Source organism: Phaethon lepturus, unplaced genomic scaffold (assembly GCF_000687285.1).
Source record: "Phaethon lepturus isolate BGI_N335 unplaced genomic scaffold, ASM68728v1 scaffold13130, whole genome shotgun sequence".
Lineage (NCBI taxonomy): Eukaryota > Metazoa > Chordata > Aves > Phaethontiformes > Phaethontidae > Phaethon > Phaethon lepturus.
In genome coordinates, this window is record NW_010512674.1 from 10,001 (window position 1) to 35,247 (window position 25,247).

General features: G+C 40.4%; 1 protein-coding gene across 1 annotated transcript in view; it reads right to left on the bottom strand.

The window, feature by feature from the left end:
* Window positions 1-25,247, bottom strand: part of LOC104621254 (protein CBFA2T1-like) — a 58,794-nt gene that overhangs the window by 9,692 nt on the left and 23,855 nt on the right. The window contains exons 2-3 of the mRNA XM_010287689.1: window positions 4,859-4,996; window positions 816-1,057 (exon numbers count right to left, since the gene is read on the bottom strand). Coding sequence (XP_010285991.1) covers window positions 816-1,057; window positions 4,859-4,996 — 380 coding nt within the window. The remainder of the gene's footprint in view (window positions 1-815; window positions 1,058-4,858; window positions 4,997-25,247) is intronic.

Sequence of the window (25,247 nt, forward strand, 5' to 3'; positions counted from 1 at the left end):
GCAACTGCAGCTGCTCAGAACAGATGTAAATTAGAGCACCACAACAGCATATTTCCTGGTACATCTAATTATTGCTGAAGGAGATACATGGGAGACAACAATGTCTGGCGGAGAGAGGACTTTACTGGGAATAAAAAGAATCCTGGGCCAGATTTGCAACAGTTTGCCTGTAAAATAGCAGCCCAACTTGACAGATGTAGGTAAGAAAAAGCTGAAATTTTCATTCAACCATATAATCACATAAAGATCACCTTATAAACAAGGTGCCTTAAGTAGCAGCAATGCACCGTTAGGTCCCTCATTGTCGGGTTCAATGAATACTGAGAAAAGGTTTTCCACTGCGTGACCACAGTCCAAACATATATTCAGCTCATCCTTTTAACCAGTATTCTGCCACTGTGTATATGGTACATGTCCTACATATGTAGGATACTCTCCTATCCCCAGCCAACTAAACTAGGCAAGCCAAACCATATTTTACTACATTGTATAACTCAAGGTGTATCTACATTAGGGGTGCTGCCAGTATAGAATGAAAACCCTTTCACAGCATTACAGCATAATACTATACTGTCAAAAAGAGTCAAGTCTATATCTGGTTGAGCATAGCTGCCACTCATGGGCAGCTAGTCAAGTTACTTGTGTTAGCTCCGGCAGCAAGAGCCAGCACTTCATTCTTGCACGTTTGGTATCCTTAAAGTCAGATACATGCAGTGTATGTGACCTACTCATTTATATAACAAACACGTCAAGCATAGAAGAGGGAAAAGGAGAGAAAAAGATCACAGTTATTACATCATTGGTTTTTTGCTTACCACAAGTCCTAGCACAAGGGTACGCACTCTCTCCCCAATCTCTGGTGAAATGTCATTGCCAAACTGCTGTAAGGTTGTAAGAAATCTCTTCAGTTTGCTGAGTTGCCTAGCTCCACAAGCTGGCGGTAACTGCTGGTTAGCCAGAGAAGAGGAAGAGGAAGAGGATGGCCCATTGCTAAAGCCATTAGGAGGAGATGGAGCTCCATTTAACGCTGTTGGTGAATGGCTAGTGCCATTGGTTACTGAAAGAAAAAGAGAGAAGGGAAGATAAAATAGAGAGAGGGGGGAAGAGAGAGGGGAAGAAGACAGAGAGGAAAATCCATCAGCTTATGTTTTCTGTGCTTGACCTCAAAATTAATTAAGATGCACAATCAAAGATAATTAGCCTTTTGACAGAGCGACACTCTGCAGTTTGTATCTATTTCCCAGTAGCTGGTACTGAACGGTGTATGGATTGGAAGTAACAGCAGCTGCCTCTCACACAGCCCCTCCAAAGTACGCCTAGACCTGAAAAGCATCATTTGAATACCAGTCTTTTGTCCGAGGATTTTAAAAAGGGAGAGAAGGAAACAGAGAGAGAAAAAGCATGAGTGCATGTGTGATTGAAGACCAAAAAAATTGCTCTTTGAGGTAGAAAAAAATGTGCAGACATATTTCACGAAGCCTCAGTTTATCTCTGAATATTTTTACTTGTGTTTTGTACACACAACTGACAGCTGTGTTTATAAAACAGGACTTTCACGTTTTAACCTTACACCACCCAATGAGAAGGTTATTTTTTCCAATACAGATTTCCCTAGCTGCTAACATATGGAGAACACAAAGTCGTTTGTGCAGGTACAAATGGTGCCATCCTCACTGTGGCCTGAAGCCTTGCAGCTAGAGCATGAAGTTAGACTTCAGAAGACTTCCCAGAGACCACAAGCAAATCACTTGGCTTTCATGTGCCAATACCGTATCTCTAAAAAGGATAGGAAAGCATTCCCCTCCTGTTGCAAGGTTGCTGTGAGAATAACTATCTAAAGTACTAATGTTCAACATTTACGGCAATGAGATTCATGCAGACATACTGAAGACAGCAACAGTTAGTTTTTGGAAGCAGTTTCAGTTTGATTCTTATCCACACCCCAGAAGAGAACAAAGAATCAAACTGAGGACATCCTTTTCCACCCAGGTTACTTGGGACAGCAACAGCCAAACGCACTCTGTTGAGTTTGTTTTGAGTCTGACTCGCCAAAATGACAGTGAATGGCAAGAAAAAGCTCAGCTCCCTAGAAAATCGAACGCACCAGTGCACTGGCAGGTGTGGGCACACAGCACTCGACTCTACTCAGCAGCAGCCGTGCTCAGCCAGCCATTGCCCTGGAGAAATTTGCTGACTTTTGGGAAGTCATTCAGAAGCCACCTCAAAAAAAACCCATAAAAAATCAGGAATTTGTCTACAATCAAAAATGCATAGATGTATTAGTCTAAATTGCTTCCTCTTTAAAAGCATAACCATGGCGAGAGAGCAACTTAAAGTATTTTCAATGTTTCTCAATGACCGGCCTCTCTGAAGCCAAACATCCCTTTCTCTTTGTCATTTGCTCCAGCAGTCATCTTTATTTTTAGACAGCAAGTCCTCTTTGAGGGTGAACACCTATTACTAGATATACATCACTAGTCTATTACCAGATTTAAATCATTACTGCAATACCTTTGAAGGAGCTTTTGCCCTAGTGACTGAAGTGCCTTTCTGGAAGCACTACAGAAAATGCTGTCTGAGTGGTTATCTAGTTGCTGCCTGTGTTTTATCCCAGCTTTTGGTTGCCTATTCTATCTGCATGGGCTAGGGAAAACAAGAAGTGGAAAAGGCAGAAATAGAAAGAAGCTGGCCTCAGCAAGTTCATCTCCACGTGCAGCTCCAAGCCATGCTCCCTGAGCGCTGCAGTAGCGTGAGATATCTGAGTAAACAGATACGTCATGACTGCAAGAAACTTGCATAGCCAAAACTCATCATACCATGAACTTAGCAAATTAGGACTGGGAAGAATAAGAATATGTCCTGCTCTAGCCTGACACCAGCCAACAACTCAGTCCTTGCTAAGGGGCTGCTCTAGGCAAAGGGTCCTGGGGCTGGGATCAAGAAAGCACAGAACAGCAGAGTTCACTACCTAACATAGGTATAAGGAGGAGAAAGGCAGGCAAAATTTCTCCCACAACAAAAGAAATATGGAAATATTCCCCAAATGCAGCTTCTCTAGAACTCTTTTTTTTTTTTAATAGCCCACACCCCATTAATGATTTTGTCTCTTTCTTTATAAGGTCTGAATTTGCCAACTGGCAAAAATCTATGTAATTTCTAAAACAAAGCCATGCTATTAATAAAACAGAATTTAGCATTTAAAATTTCAAACTAATATATGTCAAGAGTTTTTAATCATTTAAACCAAATAAAACAAGCATACTCTTGACCAGAAAGCAAGTATGATCTTCCTGGCCTACAGGCATTCCCGCTGTAGTAATAATAAATCTAACAGACACTCCAACAGAAGTGACTGTTTACTGTACAAGCTGGAACCACTAAGCCCAAACTCCAAAATCTGACAGGGTAAAAGGCAATTAAAATTAAGACTTTATTTATTCTTCATATAAACAGCCCCAGAAATCTAGCTATGGTTCACACACCTTCCGAAGTGCTGAACCCGATCAAATAAACAAACATCCAGCGATCTTGTGAGTACACTGAGGATTATAAGAGTGATTGAAGAAGAACATTGTCGTCTTCCTTTTATGATTGCCAAAGGTTACCCTGAACTGTGCAAAGTGCATCACGCTAGAAAGCTTAATTTGTAAGAGCCCCATCCTGCAAAAAGCTAGAAACAATTTAACTTCAGACCAGAGCAGCTCCTCGGATGATTCAGGTGCTGAAGTTAAGCAAAACAGACAAATCTTTGCAGGATCAGGGTCACTGGGTTAAACTGGAGTTTATGTGAATAGTTGGCACAAACCCTTCTCACTGTTTAAGTTCGATGTAAATCGTCAAGACAGGGTTCCCTGGGATAAGTAGTACAAAGGCCTCCGGCTGGCCTTCTGCACAGAGGTGAATTTTAAATAAAGCATTTACCAGACAGAAAGGGACTCAACAGACATAGGCAAGACAAATAGAAGATGCTGCCTTCATTCTGTTTAGGCATATGTATTCTACTGTTCTAAAAATGTTTTATTTAAAATGTGAAATGTAAACACATTCTCATGTTTATACTATTACCAGGCAGTATAAAAGAGACCAAAAAATTTGCAGCTAAAACTTGGTAAGAGAAATGTGGATCATTTCATGGCTGTGAAAAGAATAGTCCAGACAACATGCCAGATTCAAATCTCAGTTACACTGATACAAATGCAGAGTAATTCCATCAAGACTCGTAGAGTTTCTTGTGTGTTTACATCAATAAACTGAGACTGAGATGCAGCCCCAAGTGATTTAGAGAAGTAAAGTGGTCACAGACTACAAATCTCTAAATAAAACAGTAAAAGGCCCTTATTTTTGTTATATATGACTATTAACTAGACATTATATGGCACTTAAATCAGAACTCTTCATTCAATCACAAGTGGGATGAAGATAAGTACTTTCTTTATGATACCCCCACTTTAAAAACATAAACAAAAAAACCCTGAAGAATTACTACCGAAGTTTCTATACAATAGGGAACAGGATCCTTTAAACAAAACAACAGAATGGCATAGAAGAGGAGAAGAAAGTTTTCTGCACTTCTCACAGAAGGACTGATCTGAGCATTAAGTACACAGGAAACCGGTGCTCACTGTTCTCTGCGGCCAAGCTGTCAATGAAATAACAACACAACTCTGAGCTGAATGACTTAATACCTGAAAAGATGCATTAATCTGTTGTGATCTTAGTTTTGCTTAATCACTTTATTGCCATACAACCAAATGCTGCTCCCACCATGTCATGCAGGTTTCCCGTCACATACTTTGGCTTCTTACAATACAGAATAGAAAGAATATGGAAGAAAAGGAAGAAAATAAGTCTTAATTACACGTTGTGGGCGTGAATGAACTGGTTCTTGGAGCTCCTTGGGTAGTGGGAGGAGGTGGCATGGTTGGAGGCGTCAGCCTGGATTGTGTCTTCACATCCACAGGTGAGTCTGGCATTGTGGAATGCTTCTCAGTGCGATCTGCAACACACACCACAGGAACACACCGGTTTATTTCCCCAGGCACACCCCCTCGGACAAAAACTTAAAAACGAACACAAGTGAGCCATTTCAGCACCTGCTGCAAAGGATTACACCTGATTATCTACTCCAGTGTGCTCTTCCCAAATTACATCATCTAAACCTTACTTAAGAAGGTGTAACACAGATGGTAAGACCTCATTTTGTAGCGGTGCTGCATTATCTTTTGTCTTTATTTCTAGCATGTGCAGATGCTACCTCCCAAGCACTCCTGGAGCTGCAATAATGCCACTTCCCTTCAAGGCTCTCACGTTAGCCAGGAGGAAAAAATAGACCAAGAGACAGGAAGGTAATAAATCGCCTTATGACAGCTCCTCCAGAACTAAAACCTGAAGCTCTTTAGTACAGGTGAGATATTGAGCGGGATATTGGTTGAAGCCAGCTCTCTTCATGTCTCTTCTTTGTAACACCTGCTGCCCTCTCCATCGTTTCTCTTTGAAATCATGGAGAGATACTTATGTAAAATACTGTGTGCCTCTTGCATCGCTTTACCACCCTGCCCCTGGTGATTCTTACGTTCACCAGAAAAAGAAACGCAACGTGTCAAAATGGTAAGTCAATCGTCACGCATATACACCACTGTTTTTTAAAAAGCATCTAAGTTTGCACCTTCACACATTAAGAACAACTGTAATATTCAAAACCTGCAAGATAAGTAGAAACATACCTCTCCAAGAAAACAAAACAAACAAAAGGCAAAAACAGGCAGAAAACCTAACAGTTCTCTTGCAGTTAAGATCTAAAGATGCTTGATATAGAAGCTATAGTCTCTTCTTTTTCCAGCACCTTTTTGGACACCTCTACGTTAAAATCGAAGCAAACGTTTTAAAAAACCCACCCAAACCCTTATGTTTCATTTACCAAGAATGGGCAAAACATGACAATATTTGCCAACTGCAAGCAAAATTAAGCCTTCCTTACTCATGCCAGGAGTTTAGCATGCCATCTTGAGTAAAGATGAGTAAGACCAAGTTTAGCTGTTAACAGGCATAAGTTAAATCCTTCCATCCCTTCTTTGCGGTGTCAGAGTTATTTATTTTATACACTGACCTACACAATTCTTCCTGAGCTCCATTAAACTACTTTGCAAAGCAAGTAAGTGTCACTGCTAACGGGTAAGCATGTAAAGTCTATCGTTTTCATTCAACACAACAGCAAAGTCTGACCTGTTCTATAAATTCTGTCACTCCACTTTGCGTTGTGCTTTCCTTGTTCTTAAAAACAACACGCAAACTTCAATCAGAAAATCATATCTGAAATTTGCCCTGAGAGGTCCTAAGAAAAATTAAATGCAATGCACACATTTAACAAAGGAAGGGTATGTTAATTTAAAGGGTATTATTTAAAAGAGCCTCAAAACACTTAATTACCAGAACACTTAATTATCATAGTTAAAAAAAAATCCCACAAAAATTAGCGATGCATAATTGCATCTTTAGCTGCCTGAAACTAAGGACACTGAGGAAGTATGTCCCAGACACACAGGGTGTCAGGTACTGCAATTACAGAAGCCACCTTCACTCTTTGTAGAAGTGCCTACAGACAATGCTTCAGTTCTCAGGGAAAAACAGAATTTAGAGACAGATTTGGGGAAAATGAGCAGAGAAACATCCCCCAGAAGAGGATGAGGGGAATACAGATACAGCATTACAGGATCTGTAGCACTGATACAAGGTTAGTAAACCTCAGCCGTGTAAGGAACAGTATCCAAAATGATTTAACTTAAATATTAAGGCTGCTACACAGACAGGTGAGGTTTGATTTGCAAATCAAGCGTAAGTAAATTATTACATGCTGGAAAACAAAAGCAAGTTTTTAAACATATTCTATACAAATTTCCTTTCCATATTGCTCTACTAAAACAGTTAAATCTGTATCTTCAACAAGCCATTCATTTAATATAAAGAACTATGAAAACTCGTCTTGAAATGTTAATTGCTTCCTTAATAGCCGAATTCATCTTGCACTCACCTCAACCAACCTCAGCAACAAGGGAATAAATAGCTTTCAGCTCATGTTGCAACAGAGGGAAAAACAGCAGTGAGCCCAAGCCCTCCTAAATAAAGGCAAATATTTCTGCCATGCCAAGAAAGGAGAGAGAAAGGGAGGCTTGCCAGAGCTGGTGGGGAGATAACAGTGGGAACTGCTGGTCCATCTGGTTTTCATTCTGCTAACACTCACATTGAACTGTTAAGGAAGGCAGTCCAGGTACACAGATTTGAAGCATGTGGGAGCGCAGACACAGGCACAGAGGAGCTGGAGGTGGGTGGAAGAAGGAGTGAGAGAAATCGAACTCCTCTAACAGTCTGCTGCTGGCGGCGAGCAGGCACAGCCTGTATCCTCCAATTCAGCTGTTGATAACTAAAAGCGATCCCGAGCCTGTAACCAACCGCACGGCTCCTGCTCCCCCCTCCTTTGCTGCGTTTCAAGGTTCAGGTTTGCTCAGATTGGAGGGGGGAGGCTTTCCCAAAAAGCTGGCAATGTTTTGTTACTTAAATTAAACACGGTCGTGGGAAATAGGGTGTTGGTTTTGCCCTCCAATTTCAGATTGCTGTTCTACCGTGATCCAACTGGTTTTGACTCCCTCCAACAGTGTCTGCCACCCAGTTTGCACATCGCTGGAATTATCCACAGGCTCCTGTACTTCTCATATAAGTCTACTGACATTAGGCTTGATTTTCCTAATTATTTTTCTTTGGACCTCTTAGAGGTAAAAAAAGCCCCCTCTACAGACCACTTACCTTTGCTTAACCTTTCTCTCTCCCTTGCAAAGCTCTAAACCCCGCTCTGCTACTGTACGATCGCAGGCAGACAGATTTATCTCTGGTTGTCTGTAAGTTCTCTAGCCCTGCCTTCTGTAAGGAGATACAAAGCTCCCTTCAAGGACACCTCAAAACACTTCTAACCAGGGTACAAGATTATCTTCTCAGAGCAGAAACTCTCCTTAGGGTGGGGAGAAGGCCTTTTGAAGAAGTACAATGCAAAATGCAAAGCTCTTCCACGTGCTTGGAAGAAACCACCACCACCACACCAGCCTGCTCCGTCCTGCTCCATCCCACCTTTCCACCTTCTCCAACAGCAAAACTCTGCAGGAGCCATTCTGCTCTTGCTCTTACTACCTACCTGCTCCTTGCCTGCAGAGCTGGTTCCCCAAGCTCCGCGGGAGCTACGGGGCTGGGAGCACCTGCCCACGCCTGCTCTGCACCCACCGCTGTCCCACCACCCACAGCCCCCGAGAACCTCAGTAGCTCCGTTAAGAGGAAGATCTCTCAGAGGGTGGAGTGGCGATGGAGCACAAAGCAATTATAAATAAAGTGATAAAAGCATTACCGGTTCTTGTGATCTGAACCCTTGAAGCTTGTAGTGTCTGATACTTAGCCTAGAAATCCAGCTTCTACACATAATTGCTTTTTTTAATTAAAAAAACCAAACCAACAACAAAAAAAAACCCCCAATAACTAACACTTTTTACTTTAATTGTTGAAAAATAGCCTGATGATATGAAAGCTAAAGGCAAAGAGGTATTTAAATCGTATTCACAAGCCAAGTTTCCCCTAAGCCTTGTCATTCTGTGAGGGCTTTTATGTATAGACATTTTTCAAACAAACTCTCTGTGGATATTCTGCTATCTGTACATTCAGAGGCGATAAGGTTTGGGAGGGGTAGAAAGAACCCCTCAAGAGGAAAAACTATTTTTTACATGTGAAAACCTGCCTGTGTGGGATTTCATGTACTCTTGCCCCAGTTTTACAATACAGGAGCATATACATTGAACTTTGCCTGAAATTTGGAAAAACCTTATCGAAAACCATGTCTTAAAATTGTTTAGTTTTTTTAATTGAAAAACATTTTAATGCTTTCGTGTCAAAGCAAACTCCCCATGTGCAAAGCTAGTTCTGATTTTATTCTTTGTCCTGTTGGACTCTGACATTTCAAATAATAATCCTGAATTAGCAGGGACACGCCAGGAAGTTTCATACAGGCAGTATCACACAGCATCACACATTTCAGAGCGCAGGCTGTGTATACAGAGACAGTACACTTCCTTCAGGTGTGAAGATTTCTTCCACCGAATCCCTCTAAACACTGACAGACTTGCACTCCTTAGCCCAGTTCGGATCAAATGGGGCTGAAACCTGAGGTCTTCCAAACCGGAGGGAAAAGAAGACATCTGCAATTCATTCTGCAGTGTTCACTGCAATCAATTCAGGATGGAGATAGATGGTGAAATAATGGTCTAGTCCTAATCCATACACACAACCCTCTGGTGCAGTGAGAGACTTAGAATAAATGCAGAAAATATGTTTCAAGTATGCAGAGATCTATTGCATTTGCTTTGGGTTATACTTTTTATTCAAAAAAAAAAAAAAAACAACCCACCCCAAACATTTTGAAATCTACATTCTTGAATCTCTTTTACAGTATAGAGTGAAGAACTGTGATTTTACCACAGAAGTATTTTGCCCTGTTTTAAATTAAAGAATGTTGTAAAACCAACCTTAAATTATGATATTTATTCTGTGGATTTCTTGGTTCATGAAACTGTTCTTGTCATTCATTCAGTTTTTATGGTAGGAGTTATTTTTATCACTATATTTAGCTGTTAGGTGAACACAGATATTTACTGTAAGCACAGCCAGCTTCTGAAGACAAATAGGGAAGAGACAAAGTAAAACGTGCAAGAGCAGGGGCAAAGAGAGATGTGCACGTATTCAAACTGATTTACTCTACTTCCTGTACCCTAAACAATTTACTCCCTCTTTAAAACAAGGCGGTCTTTCATATATGGAAACATTTCAGCTCACGTGGCATCCTTCCAAGTCTAACGCATCGAGGAAAGCTGATGTATGGAAGAAAATATGGAATATATAAATACTTTACTGATACCATTTCAATAGCCAATTCAATGTCAAGCATTTCTAGGAGTGGTGTGTTTTCAATTTCCTTTTTTAAATGAAAAAAAGTATGGTATAATACGCTGTGGCATTTATTTTACTTTTAGTTAGTACAAACAGTTCCAGATGTATATTCAGGCATGAAAGGTTGTTAAAAGACACTCTATATTGATTGTACAGTACTTACTACTTCTGTGCCAACACGTTAAAAATAAAAACTGCCAAATTAAAAGAGCCCATTGTCTCGTTTCCTTTAAACTCACAGAAAATACAAACACCGCATATGACACAAAAGGATTAGAACCCGCCCTGGCCACCCAAATTATATGAATCGAGACCTAAATCTGTGGGATTTATACTGACGATGGTTACCTAGATGACATTGGACTAATTTTGGTTATTTAGAGAAGAATATAATGGAATTTGCAAGCAGGTAACAACTAGAGGTTGTGAGTCACAGTAGTGACAAACTGGGAGACAGAAAACCACAAGTCTACCTAAGAGGACAAATTACATCACGCTTTCATCCATAATGCTGTCAGGCTATAGTCAGTAAAGAAACTTCCCTCCTTCAGATTTGGCTGAGCCACGCAGCACCGTTACAAGGCAATGTTCGTGGAGACCAACAACTCCAGACTCTCAGACCAGCCGCTACGCAGAGCAGGGCAATACCACAAGGTATCTGCCTTGGTTGAAACGGACTTGTTCGAGAATGCATGGTGTAAGCCCGATATATACGGTAAAGCCTACCCACCGTGGGCACTGCACACCTCAGCAAAACTGGAAGTCCTATGATGCAGCCGTAAAACACAACATTTGGACAACGCTGCAGACCCTCTCCCAGCCAAGCATGCCTGGGGCTTGTTTGAGACCGGTCCGGGCTTCATTCCGTTCGTCTCTTGGCCCTTTTGACTTTTTCCTAACGAATAAACAAGGATTTAAACACAATGGATGTTTTTGTGCTATAAACAACTGATCTCAGACAGGCATGATACAGACATAACTTTCTGTCAGCACCAGATGCAGTCGTGTTATTGGCCCAGAAAGGAAACACCACTCGGTTTCCAGTTCCCCAGTGGAGAACCTTCCCCTCCAAGGTGACTTGCGGAAGGGCAGCATCAGAAAGCAGCTCAGACACTCAGACTCTGTCTTTTGTCACAAAACATTACCCCTGCAAGCTTTATCCACCAGGAATGAGAATGCATGTGAGGTGAGTGACGGATGTGCACAGCAAAGTTTTCAAAATGACATAACGTTTCATTGCCTTTTCAGCACGCCGGGTATGAAGCTCACATACCAAAGATGACCCTTTTGCATGAGCAGTATCACAACCTTGCTGCAGTCTTATCTTGGTTCTCCTCTGCTCGGACTGTTGAACTTTTCGTATCACCAGCTACTCTTCAGAACAGATGAAAGCACACTCATTTGTACCTGTTCCTTCTCATTTAATATGCAGGAGCTGGAAGAAATTCTGCATCCTGGGAGTTCACTGAAGTTATCTCAGAGTAAGTTATCAGAGCTTTCTTCAGATGTGTTAAAAAAAGCCATGAGAATAATGCACTCTCCGTCTTGTTTCCCAAAACCTGAAAGGGATTTTCCTTCGTGCTACTCTCTCCCAGTTCAAGTTAGGAAGAGCTTGTGGATGATGTAAACTAGGTGAATGGCAGACAATGCTTCGTGTCGTGTCCTTCATCCATAATGGTACCTTGACTGGTCCTACCATCATGACAACGATCCAAAAATGCAGAAGCACTCCCTTTTGTTTCAGTTCTCTAGGATGAGAGGTGCGGATTGGCAAAAAACCGTCCCCCATGCTCATGGGTTCACAGCTGAAGGCCAGATAGTTACACATATTATAAAATAAGCAATGCATGAGTTCAGTCTCGGAGTTGAGACCAAAATGTTATGGCTTGGCTTTGCTTGGACATATTATTTTGTCCTGAAAGAAATAAACTTGTCTTACCGTATAATTTCATTTTAAAAGAGGGGAAAAAATTATAAAAATAATCTTTTCCCTCTCATTTAACAATCTGACATGTTTTGACAGTTTCAAAACTATCATAAATTTACTTTCCGTTATTTAATAATTAAAAACTGACTCCTGTCAGAATTGCACCCTTTTTTAAACGCCTCTTTTCTACTTCTACCTTCCCAGCTTTGCAAATCTCACCATGTAAAATCGCTCTAACATACAAAGCAATGCAGAGAAGAAGAATACATTCTAAATCTAGATCTACTACCACCATAACAATTTATTAAATACTTTAGCACGAACAAGAACAAAGACAAGCAAAATAAGGGCCAAATTGTGGCAGCTGCCCTAAGTTTCCAGAAGCCCCCAGAAAATAAAGTCTACAAGTTCCCTTGTCATGAATGGCTGAATACATCCCAGTAACGAAGGCAGTTACTTTGCCTGTAACGAAGGCAAAGACAATTTGGATTTATTCTAAATATCCCACCAAGCATCATGATAATGTCTGTATGTGTGCATAACTAATGCAGTTAATAGGCAAACAGTCCCACAATAATTATTGAAATACTGTTTTCATGTTTGCATTGTTTCCTGGATCCTTTCTACTTCATTTTGTTGACAAGTTACCAAACTAAGAACTGTGTGTTTTGAGTGTTTGCCTTTCACATCACGGTAACTATTACTGCTATCCAAAACTAGGTCACTGAACGTTGAGGCCCAAGTGAAGTGAACCAGAGGTGCCCACCATCTCCAGCATCAAGAATTGAAGAACAATCAGAGCAACCACTGGCCAAAACCACCCTCTGGCCTCTCCTGCAAGCTACAGAGTGACAACCCCTCCACACTAGCAATCACTCCCTTCACTTCTCCTGGACTTATAGAGGAAACCACTGGGGTGTTTTCAGATGCGGCTTCCCAAAGGCTCCCTGACCAGTAATTCGTTTCCATTTCTTACCATCTTCTCTGGAAGACCTACCCTTGTCAGGATTGCCTGTTATTTGACAAACTACAGATGAAGTTAGACTGATCTAAGAAACTCAAATGCCATCAGCATCGAACTGGTATTCTTTGTATGCTCTTAGGTACTCAACCACACATAGCGCACGTCTTTCCCACTAGACATAAGAACACAACATTTTCTCTCCCAATGCCAATTAAAATTTCCAGACTTTCTTTCCAGAAGCATATTTATGTTTTTAAACCCAAGTTTGTATGGTCCTAAATTAACAGTAAATAGTTTGTTACACACAGCTAAAAGTCTGAAGCAAAATAAATATGAACTCCTTTATTTTTAATGTGCTTATATAAAGTGTAAAGCATAGCTGTACCCACTTTACAAAAGTCCTAAGAGAGTACTGACACCAGTATTCCATTAGATTTAACTAGACCTGAAGTCTCCAATATAGACTAGATAAAATAATCTAAAATAACTTATTTAGATTCAAGGCAACTTTACGTATTAAATTACTCTTCCAGCAAAAAAAAAGTTATTATGGCTGTACTTTTAAAAGGCATCACTTGTATTTATAAAACATGCCAGAATTTCTTTAGGCTCAGAAAGAATCAAACATGGGTGTAGGAGGTGATATTTTCCACGGTTATACTTCTGAAAAGACGACACAGGGACTACCAAGAAGGTAATGTATAAACATGTGGCTTGCTTTGTTTTTGAACTGTGGAATTTGTCATGGACAAGTCAAGATCCTCTAAGGTGTGGAATGGTGTTGGCCAGTCTGGGCCAGACTGCTCCTCACCTCGTGGATCATGCTCCCAAATCCCCATTCTATCAGTTTTACCCATCCAAGAACACAATTTCTCCCGGTGATATTTCAAACAATGAAAAGTTTGTTCTGTTAAGTCAAATATGTAGGCTTGGGGAGCAAGACCTTGCCCATAGGATAGAAAGCAAGGGTGGCCAAACCCCCTCCCAACAGCAAGTACCAGTCCAGTCTGAGGAAAGCTGCTAATTTCTCCCGTCTATCGCAGACAGCTAAATTAGCAGACTAGACTCCCCATATAATCAGTGAAAAGAAGAGTTAGAGCCTCTAATTTATTAATTCCTAAGGCTGCTAAGCCAGATGGTGTAAATATTCTTGTATAGATCTATGTCCTTTGCCTCGTGAGAACCAGAGGCATTCAGACTGCTCTAGCAGCGTGGCTGGTGTACACGAGAATCGTGGATCCTCAGTAAACCGGGCATACTAACTCCTTTGTTTCTATTCAGCCAGCCAAGACAGATGTTGAAAAATAAACACTGAAAGATATTTCCCCCAGAAACCCTCGCTCAGGTGCTACCACTGTTACTTACTGCCACTACCAGCGACAGAAAAGTGAAACTATAGGCTTTTCCCCTCTCTCAAAGATTGTCAGTGTCCGATACCACGTAGCGCAATCCATTACCCCAATCAGTGCTTTGGCATTTATGGAAATACACACTTTGGAAGACTATCATATCACATCATCAGATGATGCCATTGAAGACATCTTGTGTTTACATGACTGACTGTCTAGCCAGTGTGGGAAAATACTCATTATTAGCTACAAGTCAGCTCCTCCTCGATGCTGCCTGTCACACCAACCATCTTTTATGGTGGGCACTGGATTGCACCTGAAAGCAGCAGTGGGGAGGTGGGAAAGGGGAAAGAGAGGCTCAGAAACTTCCCGTGAAATTAAGACCCTCCATCTCAAACACCTTCTTAGATGAGGTAATATTACTTACTGACAAATAAGCTCCCAAGCAAAACAAATGTTACCATTAGCAAAAATGAAGGCATATTTCAAATCAGTTGTCTGGCCTAATATATCACATGCATACTTAAATGTTAGGATGAAATAACATAAGCATGTAAGGGAAGAGGGAAAGGAAGAAATTTGCATATGTCATGTAAAACCAGACTAACAAATGTAAAACCAGATTGAACCCCCTTCTGAGGCCAGTGAATTCACACAAATTCACACTGGCAGAGAGATCAGGTTAGCTCACCCAGAAAGAGAGGTGCTGGGTTAGCCGTGCAGTGCCCAGCCCCAAAAAGACTCAGAAATATGTACTTAACTGTAGATACTGAAAACAGCTGTAGGTAAACTAATGAGACCACTCACAGGGCATACAATTACCTGCAGTGTTTCTAGACCTTAAAGAATCACAGCAGTCTTAGTCTTGCACAATAAAATTTAAAATTTCCTTCTCTTAAAGTAGCTTCCCTTTGTTTTGAATTTTAACTATCAGACCACAAAAAAAAAAGAAAACCATACAGCTGAAGCCTGAATTGAAAAAAAAAATCAGCAATTATTACAGAAACCACAGAAAATATAAGCAAAAAAATTAAAACAATTTCAGGTCTCATTGCATTGCCATGCTTGACAGTTGTACAAAATATGCTTCATTTCATGCCCAGCAGATGCAAATTAAATGTATTCTTTTTCTTTCCCCAACAAATACATAAAAACAAAGCTTTTTATATTTATAGAACCTCATTTTCATCAAGCCAGCTAAACCAGTTATTCCAACACAGCAATTCAATATTGACCTATGTGGATCAGTACAGCTTTCATGGCTTACTTCTACATATGTGCATATATGTGTGCATGTGTGTGTATGCACATGCACACTCAGACATATATTTAATCAAGTTTTACTTGCTTTATTTTGTATATAAAAATACTTACTGTGACTTTATATTTTTTTTTACATTCTGCTTTAGGAAATTGTGAGAAAGAAATAGTCTTCAATTACACTGAAGGGAGTGTTAAATGGAGGGGAAACTGCAGGGCGAGAAGTCAGACACCGAGAGAAACCACTCAATGCTACAAGTGCAAGAGAAATATTGACAAAGTAAAGAAGTCTGATGCGTTTGAACTCTGAATGTTCAATGTGGATGCACTTAACCCTTGGTAATACAGTGCGTTTTCTTGTACATGAAAAGAGTCTTATGAAAAGCAGATTTAACTCTCTCTGTGCTATGGAAACACCCTACATTTGGCTTTGGGTCTACTTGGACATACACGTTTTGCTTCATTGAGAAGTGGATTAACCAAAGGAGCCATTTTTATGAGAAAGGGAAGAATATTCAACAGGAGGAAAGAAACTCTGCGGTGGGGCAGAAGGTGGTTGAGAGGGCAGTGGGGCAGCCTCTTCCCATGGGGGGCAACAGCCCCAGGATGCGCCTTCAGCATCCGCAGTCCGGACCCGAGCGTCAGATAAAAGGGTACACAGCCAGAAACACCACCCGGCTGGGGGCACGCCTGGGTGAACACTGGCTGGAAATTTTTACAGGGGACTGGTACCACTAGAGGGAGCTGACATTGTGCAGCCGCACAGGGAAAATCTGCCTTTCCAGGCGGAAAATTCAAAATAAAAGGCAAGGTACTCAGAAAGCCAAAGAAAGATGCTTTAAGGAAAGTTATTTCCAGCATCAAGAATTAACCTCGGCCATGCCATATAGGAAGGACAGCTTATGAAACTGTGTATGTACTATTCTGTTTCCACAGCACTAAACATAATATTAAGTATTTCTCTCTAAATTTTGGCAATAAACATTTCTTCCTCAGAAGAACGACTGGGCAGTACCGGCTGGCGCCAAGAAAGATGCTTTAAGGAAAGTTATTTCCAGCATCAAGAATTAACCTCGGCCATGCCATATAGGAAGGACAGCTTATGAAACTGTGTATGTACTATTCTGTTTCCACAGCACTAAACATAATATTAAGTATTTCTCTCTAAATTTTGGCAATAAACATTTCTTCCTCAGAAGAACGACTGGGCAGTACCGGCTGGCGCCGGCGGCCCCTCCTGTTGTCACCTATCTATCCCAGCCAAACAAATCAGATGTTTTCCCCCACACCTTCACTTATACACCCCCCCCCCCCCCCCCCCCCCGGCTTTCTATAGGAAGTACTCAAAAAGGGAAACTGCAGCGAGCAGCACATCAGACAGCAGCATGTCTACAGTTGTACACGATATCCAGTCACAGGAACCCGGATCATGCTCACACAACTACAGCCGTGTGACGATATGTGAATTTGAAAACACCCCACCAAAATTTAACACCATTTCTTTTTTGCACCGAAACACAGAGAAAACTAGTATTTTCTTCACCCCTGTAATCAGTCAGAGAGATCAAAGTACAAGCAGGGCAGAAATAAAGGAAAAAAGTACTAGGGCAGCTCACACAGATCTTTATAAATGTCCTTTGGGCACCACATGCTTGTTAAGAAAGCTAAATCCCCATGGCAGGCAGAGGCAATACAAAAGCATAGAGAAATACTGACTGCACGAGGATCTCCCATGAGGACATGTTTCTTTATGGTCTTCACTAGGAATAGAAGATGTAAAACACATCAGTAGTTGTGTGGTAGTCTTTAAACTGCTTGGGATATGAAGAAATAAAGAACTGCTTAACTGCAACAACTATCCAAGGCAAATTCCAAAATTATGAAAGGAATATTTTTTTTAAAAGGGGGAAAATAGGAGTACCTGGATGAAATGCTAAACAGTTAACAAGAATAAGTGTGCCCAAATGAGTTCCTATCCATTATCTTCTTCATAATTATTGCAACTGAGCAAGTAGCCTCAGTAACTGTGCATACAAATGACCTATTAGAAACTTAACAGGTCATTTCCAAAGGTGATTATGAGCTCTGACTTCCAGAGCTACTTGGTTTTGCACATAATTCTGTTCAATGCCAACAATCTGCACAAAATTAAGATAAAATGTGTTTCCACGAGACTAAGTGGAAATAAACTTTCAGGAACTAAACCAATCGCTTCAGAAGGTATGAGACAATGAACACTGCTGAATCAAATGCAGTGATCTTCATAACGGACATGCTAAAAAATTTGCTTTTGCCTGTGCTCTGGTGTCAGGGGAATGGAAAGAAGAGGCAGTAATTATATGTTAGAGCTCTTACAACGCCACATGCTGTAATTAAATGATGATAAGTGTAACAGCAAAAAGTCTAAGGTTAGATAGAAGGGATAAAAGCATAGTAGGTTATGCAAGTGGACATCTGCAATATATCATAGTATGAACAGCAGAAACGTGAGTAAATAAAGATACCTCAACCAACTCCTAAAGAGTTCTCACAACAAGAAGATGCTCTTCATCACAACAGTCCTTATAGGCCCTATTACTTAATGGGTAGTTGTTTTGTATTAGAAAATATTAGAAAATTATTCAGAACCAGCATTTAAGGAGAGCAATAAAGAATAGGAGTGTAGGTATGCAGCTTCCTCAGTTGCTGAGGTTGTTAAGAAACAGTAGGAGACACAGAAACAGATCCTGGCACTCCCATTGTGAATGGCTTGGGCACGTTCTAAAGAAGTTTATTGAGCAAAACCAGAATCAGTTCCCTTAAAATGTGCAGGGAAAAAAAGTAAGAGCAAGCACACCAAGCTACATTAACCAAAGAAAACAAAAGAAATACCACCTTTCATTCATATCAAATAGATGAATGAGAAAACAAAACTATAAAAATCTTTGACCTTAACTGTAATGAACAAAGATTGTGACAACTTACACATAGCTATGACATTTGGCATAGCTTGGGTTTAAATCTGTACCAGTGTCTAAGAAAGAAATGGGTGAGGGGGGACCCAAACTTTGACGAAAAAAAACTGGCTCTGGAAACATGTATGCGATTTTTTACAGGAAGCAGTGAAACAGAAAATGGAATTCTGATACTGATTGTTCTTCCCTCCTTTTCCAGCAGAAAAAGAAAGAAAAGAAGAGGTAAAACAAACACACCGAGGTACTACTACACTGTTCAGTCAGACCTAGGATCTCAGGAGTCTCTCATCATACCTTCCTTTTCTCCAGCAACCCCAAGCCCTGACAAGAATGGGGACAAGAAACTGTATGACCTCCTTGGTTCTGCAGGGAGCCAGCAGCCTTCTCATTTATTACTCCCCCACTTCTGTTTCTTTTTCTTCATGTTTAAAACAATCTACCTTTCTCTTTCTTTTGTTGTTTGGGGGTTTTTTTTACCATCTCAAATGTAGACTTTGAACACATGCTCTGCATCATGTTATGTCATACTGGAATAACTCCTCAGAACGCTGAACTTCGCTTGTGATTATTTATCTAAAAGCTTTGTTTTCTTTTAAACTGTGTGTACAATTTTGTTGGACTGTATTTCCCGAGAACTAAACTCCCAAGCCTTCAACCTGCCATCTCAAAGAAGCTGATGCAAAAGAGTCCAAGTAGAGTTTACTGTCAGTTTGTAATGAAAGTAAAATGGTAAATCTCTGTACTGAAAGCCAGCTGCTTCATTCTTAACTCTGATCCCCCCTCTTTTCTTTTGCATTCTAGCTAGCATACAGCTGTAATAAATGTGTCTCTTCTCACAAGCCGTGCAGATGTTAACAGTTCTGTAGGACATCAAGAAACATTTCAAGAATCTTGTAAGTGCTGACTAAACTTGCTTGAATTACCCACACTACCTCCTCCACATTCCTATTCAGTAACATTAGCCTTCCTGAATGTATTAAGAAAAAAAATAATTAGCATTTAAGTCAAGACATTAATATCTAGGTCTAAACGCACTATCAATAAACAAGGAATGTTCTTAAGCCCTCAGACAACAGATATTCAGATAGTGAACCAAAAGAAGTCAATTTATTCTTTGTCAAGATGACTAATGCATTTTTCATTTCTTATCTATGCAAGGGTGGTTAAATGGCTGGATGAAAATATATATTTATAAAAGTCACGGCTGGATACATTTGAAAGAAAGGATCAGAACTACAGCCAGATCTTTTCTTTTCTAGTAATCAAGTGGATTAAAACTAAATTAGAGTGAAGGAGTTCAAAGTGCTACCTGGTACATTTTTACTGAAGTTATATTAGCATGACAGTCATATGCATTAAAGATTAAGCTAAAGCCTCAAACCACGGTTGGTTCTGGGCAGGAACAAGAGTCCAGCTGTGCAGGTAGAGGACTAGATACCAAATGAATTCATTAAGCAGGCCTGTACTAGAGATACTGTTTTAATATTCCTCCCTCTTCAAGCAGCACGCTTAGTCTCCTTTTCTGGGGTAGGACTTGCAAAACACGTGAAGCAGTTTAGAAGCACAGTCACCAACAAAGGCACATGTGACTAGTACTCATGTATTACTCCAGACGCTTGAAAATCCCACATCAAATACCCTACCCTGTGTGTAAACTTCACACTTTCAAAACCTACAGGAAGGAGGGCTGCAGAGCGATTCACAGCACCGAGCCATAAAAGGATCACAATCTTTGACAAGTTCAGAAACAAAACGTGCAGTCAAGAGTTTCTACAGCGCAGTTTTGAGATTGTCTCCAGTCAAGTGTCAATCTCGGCGGAGTTTCAAAGAGGACAGGGCAGGGAGAAATAAAACGAACATATCAGTACATTTCCTGCAAGGGATCGATAAAAAGACCTCACTCCTACAAAGAGTTACATACCTGCTCAACTTCAGATACTTATCGTATTATGGTAGCACACGAAGTTAAAATCAAGTCTTTGAAGATGCAGGGCCCAAATAATTTACCATGAAATGTGGGATTCAGGGTATTGTTTGTTCTTTAATTTAGCAATACAGGAAATCTGAATATAAAGCTGAATTGCAACATGCTATTTTTTAACTGCTTTTACAGTAATTTCACCAAAATGTCATAAAAAGAACATTTAAGCATTTGGAGATAAGCAGAAAGACGACAGACTACAACCTTAAAAAGAAGTTAATGTAATATTAACAGAAGCTATGTAATTAGCTAGTCCAAAACCTCAACCCATCTTTAAGCTTCCCCGAAGAAAATAAACTGGAAGGAGAGAGCAGAAAGAAAAGAACTAAAAACAAAAAAAGGAGAAAGATAAAAAGAGAGGAGAAAGAAAGCCCGCACGAGCCAGAGTCCCTCACTGCTGTTATTCCTCCACGAGCGGAAATGCTCGGTTCAGTCATGGCTTAGGAGGCATAAACATCATTGAAATTCAAAGGCAGCTCCGAGAAAGAGGACACCTCAATTGGTATGCAAGCGGTGTTTTCTCGCCCTGAATACATTATGAACTTGCAGCATGCTAATATGCCATGCTATCATAAGCACCAGATGGAACAGTAGGCAGTATATGTCCCATCAAACCTCAGGAAGATGTATTAATGTTCCTGCTCTTTTTTTTCTTCCCTTCCCCCTCCCCTACTACAACCCTTCAGCTGTGTCCCTAGACTGGCACATTTCTTAGCATCAGTCACCTGCTCCTGAAGCACAGTTCTCCAGGGTTGCCTCATCTTCACCAGGTGGTGCCAAGCATCTTTTCAATCTTTTTTATCCCAGAAGGTAAAGGCCACAAGACGTGTCAGGCTGTGCTTACTGAAGGGTACCGAGTACAAAAGATAACATCATGAGACAAGCGATAGATGAAGGAAGACTTTGGGTTTAAGGCTAGCACAATTGTTTTAAATTACGTATAAGTAGCGCGGCACAAATTTCCCCCCGCTAGTATTGGCGCATGAAGAATTGGGGGGCAGCGGCGAAGAGTAAGATTTTCTGTGTAAGCAAATAAAACAGAGGAAACTGGATTAAAGATCTTTGAACTGGATTCCTTTTTTCACCACAGTGGAAACCTTTTCAGAGAAGACGTATGCAATTCAACAGCCACTTATAGGGTAGAAGGTAGGGTTAATTTTAAATCAGAGTATGAAAATGGCACACAGGCAAATTAGTTTACAGAATTTTGATTTTTTTTTTTTTATGAGAGATGACATTCTTTGACTCTTATGATTAAAGAATAGCTTGGACCTGTGTGTATGATTCCAAAGAAGTACAGTACTTTAATACTGCTTTGTATCATTAATTAATTCAGTCCCAAGCAGGTTTTATGTGACCAAAGAGAAATGTAATCTAGTGTTCTGCATGAAAGTATGTGCATATACATACAAAACTAAAACACAGATTTTCTGGTATCACCTGAATTTTTCCTATCTCTTCATAGAAATATACCTCCTATTGAAATATATAGTTTGCAAGAACATTATTTTATTTTATTTTTTTCCTCCTATTGGGCCCTTCAAAAGATAAAATGATGTCCTCAAGAATGAAAATGAAGAGTCTGTGCATTCAAACCACCTGAGATTGCTGCAGAAAAACAAATCAGCTTTTCTCATTTGAAGTTCAAGCATTTTTAAACAGGTTTGTTTTCCAGAAAAAAATCACATCAGTAAACATTTTGCTAATTTCTGATATTTTAGAAACCACATACTGATTTACAAACAACTCTCACTATGCATGTATATCCATTACTTTGCTAACAACATTAGCCTTCTCATAAATGCAGTCTAATTCTGCAAGATGCGGTGTATTCACAATTCACACGAACTTTTCTGGGAATTAACATTGCTCAAGACCTCACAAGAGCTAGTTATGCGACTTATCTGTTGCATGTACAAGAAGGATTTTTTCAAGTATTAAAGGTCTGGTTGACAAGGATTTCCTCCCACCCATCCAATTCTAACTAAAATAAAAAATAATTACCTTTTACTTTCAAACAAAGCACTTTATGACTGTTATTCACAAGTAACAGGCATCATTCTAGCGTCTGTTAAGTCCAGATAGACTCTAATGCAAGGATGACTTAGAGACTGGGTCAGAAGTCAGACCAATTTTTTTCCTTTTTTTTTCTTCCTACTGAATATTGGGGGGCCCGTTTTGTTTCTTAATATATATAGCCTTTAAGGGTAATTTCCTAGATTATGATTTGCATTGTGCAAATAAGTCTATTTAAGTCCATCATCCTGCATTATAAAGTAATTTCTGACACCTAAACAGCACTCAGTTTAATTACAACATACTGAAACAGTACAGCTGACTCCCAAAGGAACCTGTTTGGATCAGAAGATGATGATATATGCTAGCTGCTGATCATCGTTCACCATCAGATCGGCAATCAACTGTTTTAAAGAACGGTATCAGAACATCTGCATCATCATATTAGTTTGTGGCAAAGAGCCCTCCAAAACCCAGCAATTGTATGCAACAATGTGCGCATATCCCAGGCTTGTAAGCAGACATATTTAAAAAGCAGCAGCTTTACTGTAATGACCAAAGGAGACAAAAAAGGCTTTGGTTTTGATTTAGCATCATTTTCTGCAGCAGACTCCCCATTGGGTAATTCATCAAGGCATCTATTCTTTATCTAGTGTGGCAAGACAGCAGAAACACAGCCTCCAAAAAGAAAAACACTTGTGACAAAACTATTAAGCATTCCTGGTGATTAAGTAATAGACACTTATTCTTTCAAGACTGTCTTGAACCAATGTCCCAGGAAAAAAGTGCAATCATATTTGCTGGTGTCAGGGTGAAATCAAGGTGTCGTGATTTTCTGTATTCTTTCAAGAAAAAGCAAGTTATTCAGCAGCATCCACAAAGCTCTTTCTGAAAGAATATAGAAGTTAACTAAGGAGAGAGTATATAATTTCTCTTGTGGCTCTACAGAGGGATGCTGGTCGATACCTGAAATGTAGGTAGTATTTTTATCTTTGGAGCTTTTACAGGCTCTCAAGAGCTGTTTGAAGCAAAAGCTTTGAGGCAGCATAAACTAAAGAATTTTGTTTCTGCTGGTCTCTGAGGATCAAATACCCTTGCTTTCCTTCCTCAAAATGAAAGGAATTAAACATTACCACTCTACCAACTGACATGTCAGAGGAAGAAGCCTGGCTGGTCAGCTGTCCTGAGAAGCAACCATCCAAGTCCAACCTTTATTCCACAAGACATGGTTCTGCCTATGCAGAGGGGTTTGGAGAGGGCAAAGAAAGAAAGACCGCAACTCCAGCTCTCCCTCAGACAGCAGAGACCTTGCTATACATGCTGTGAAGACTCTGCTTTCATACCAAGCTCTCAATGAAAGTTTCATGCACAGATTCATCTCCTGTGCAGCAGCCTTGCTTATTAAGTATAGAAAACCCCAATACAGATTTCCTTTTACAACCACAGAGAATAAAGTATAGAGAGGTGTAAGGAAATCAACAAAACAACAAGAAGAGCATTCTTCAAAATACTTATAAAAAATCGACAAGAAAGACAACAAATAGTATTCCCAGGCAGGCCACTGTCTTGCTGCTTCTCCATTTGCAAAGGGGAAATAAAGTGCTCACATTGACCATTAGAAGTTCAGAAAAGTAAAATATACTCTCATTGCTGCACAGATCCCCTTTAAATATTGCAAAGGACCATCTGAAGATGCAATGCAGTCTCATGTCAATCCCATTGTAAAATTATAAAATATTGACTTTAATAAAGTAATTTAAATTACTTCCAAGTTCTAATATGAATGAGATCAGCAGAAGTTCTCTCTCTTTCAGGACCCTAAAGTGGGGAGATCCTGCAGTGCTGTGGAAGGATGAATTCAACCAATGTGGACCACCCGGATTCCAGAAACTCAGTTTTATCACTGCCCTTCCTCTGCCAGTGGTGAAATAAAAAATAAAAACACCAAGCCTGAACACACAGTAAACACTGTTGCCAACCAGTTTCCGAAAAGAAAATCGATGACTTTCAAAGTTACTCAATGATGGTGCCATCTGACCTCGCTGGACATCTAATTATGCCCTTTCTTTTACAGACATAACCAAGGCTGCTTTAATGAGCATCTTGCAGCTTTCTTCACCATGTTAGTGACTCTCAAAGTCCTTATGCTTCACTCAGTATCTCTTGGTGTGTACTTTCAAAACTGATACAAACCCCGATTCCTTCTCAAAAAGAACAAGGTTATTGCATCCCTGTTTTTTTAAGATCATTTTTGTACATTGTAGTGTTTATATTTTTGTGGTAGGTTGACCTTGGCTGGATGCCAGGTGCCCACCAAAGCCGCTCTGTCACTCCCCTCCTCAGCTGGATGGGGGAGAGAAAAAACAACGAAAGGTTTGTGGGTGAAATCACTCACCAATTACCATGACGGGCAAAACAGACTCAACTTGGGGGAAAATTAATTTAATTTATTACCAATCAAATCAGAGTAGGATAATGAGAAGTAAAACCAAATCTTAAAAGCACCTTCCCCACACCCATCCCTTCTTCCCGGGCTCAACTTCAGTCCCGATTTCTCTCCCTCCTCCCCACCAGCGGCGCAGGGGAATGGGGGTTGGTTGTGGTCAGTTCATCACATGTTGTCTCTGCCGCTCCTTCCTCCTCAGGGGGAGGACTCCTCACACTCTGCCCTGCTCCAGCCTGGGGTCCCTTCCACAGGAAACAGTTCTCCCAGAACTTCTCCAGCGTGAGCCCTTCCCACGGGCTGCAGTTCTTCATGAACTGCTCCAGACTGGGTCCCCCCACGGGGTCACAAGTCCTGCCAGCAAACCTGCTCCAGCCT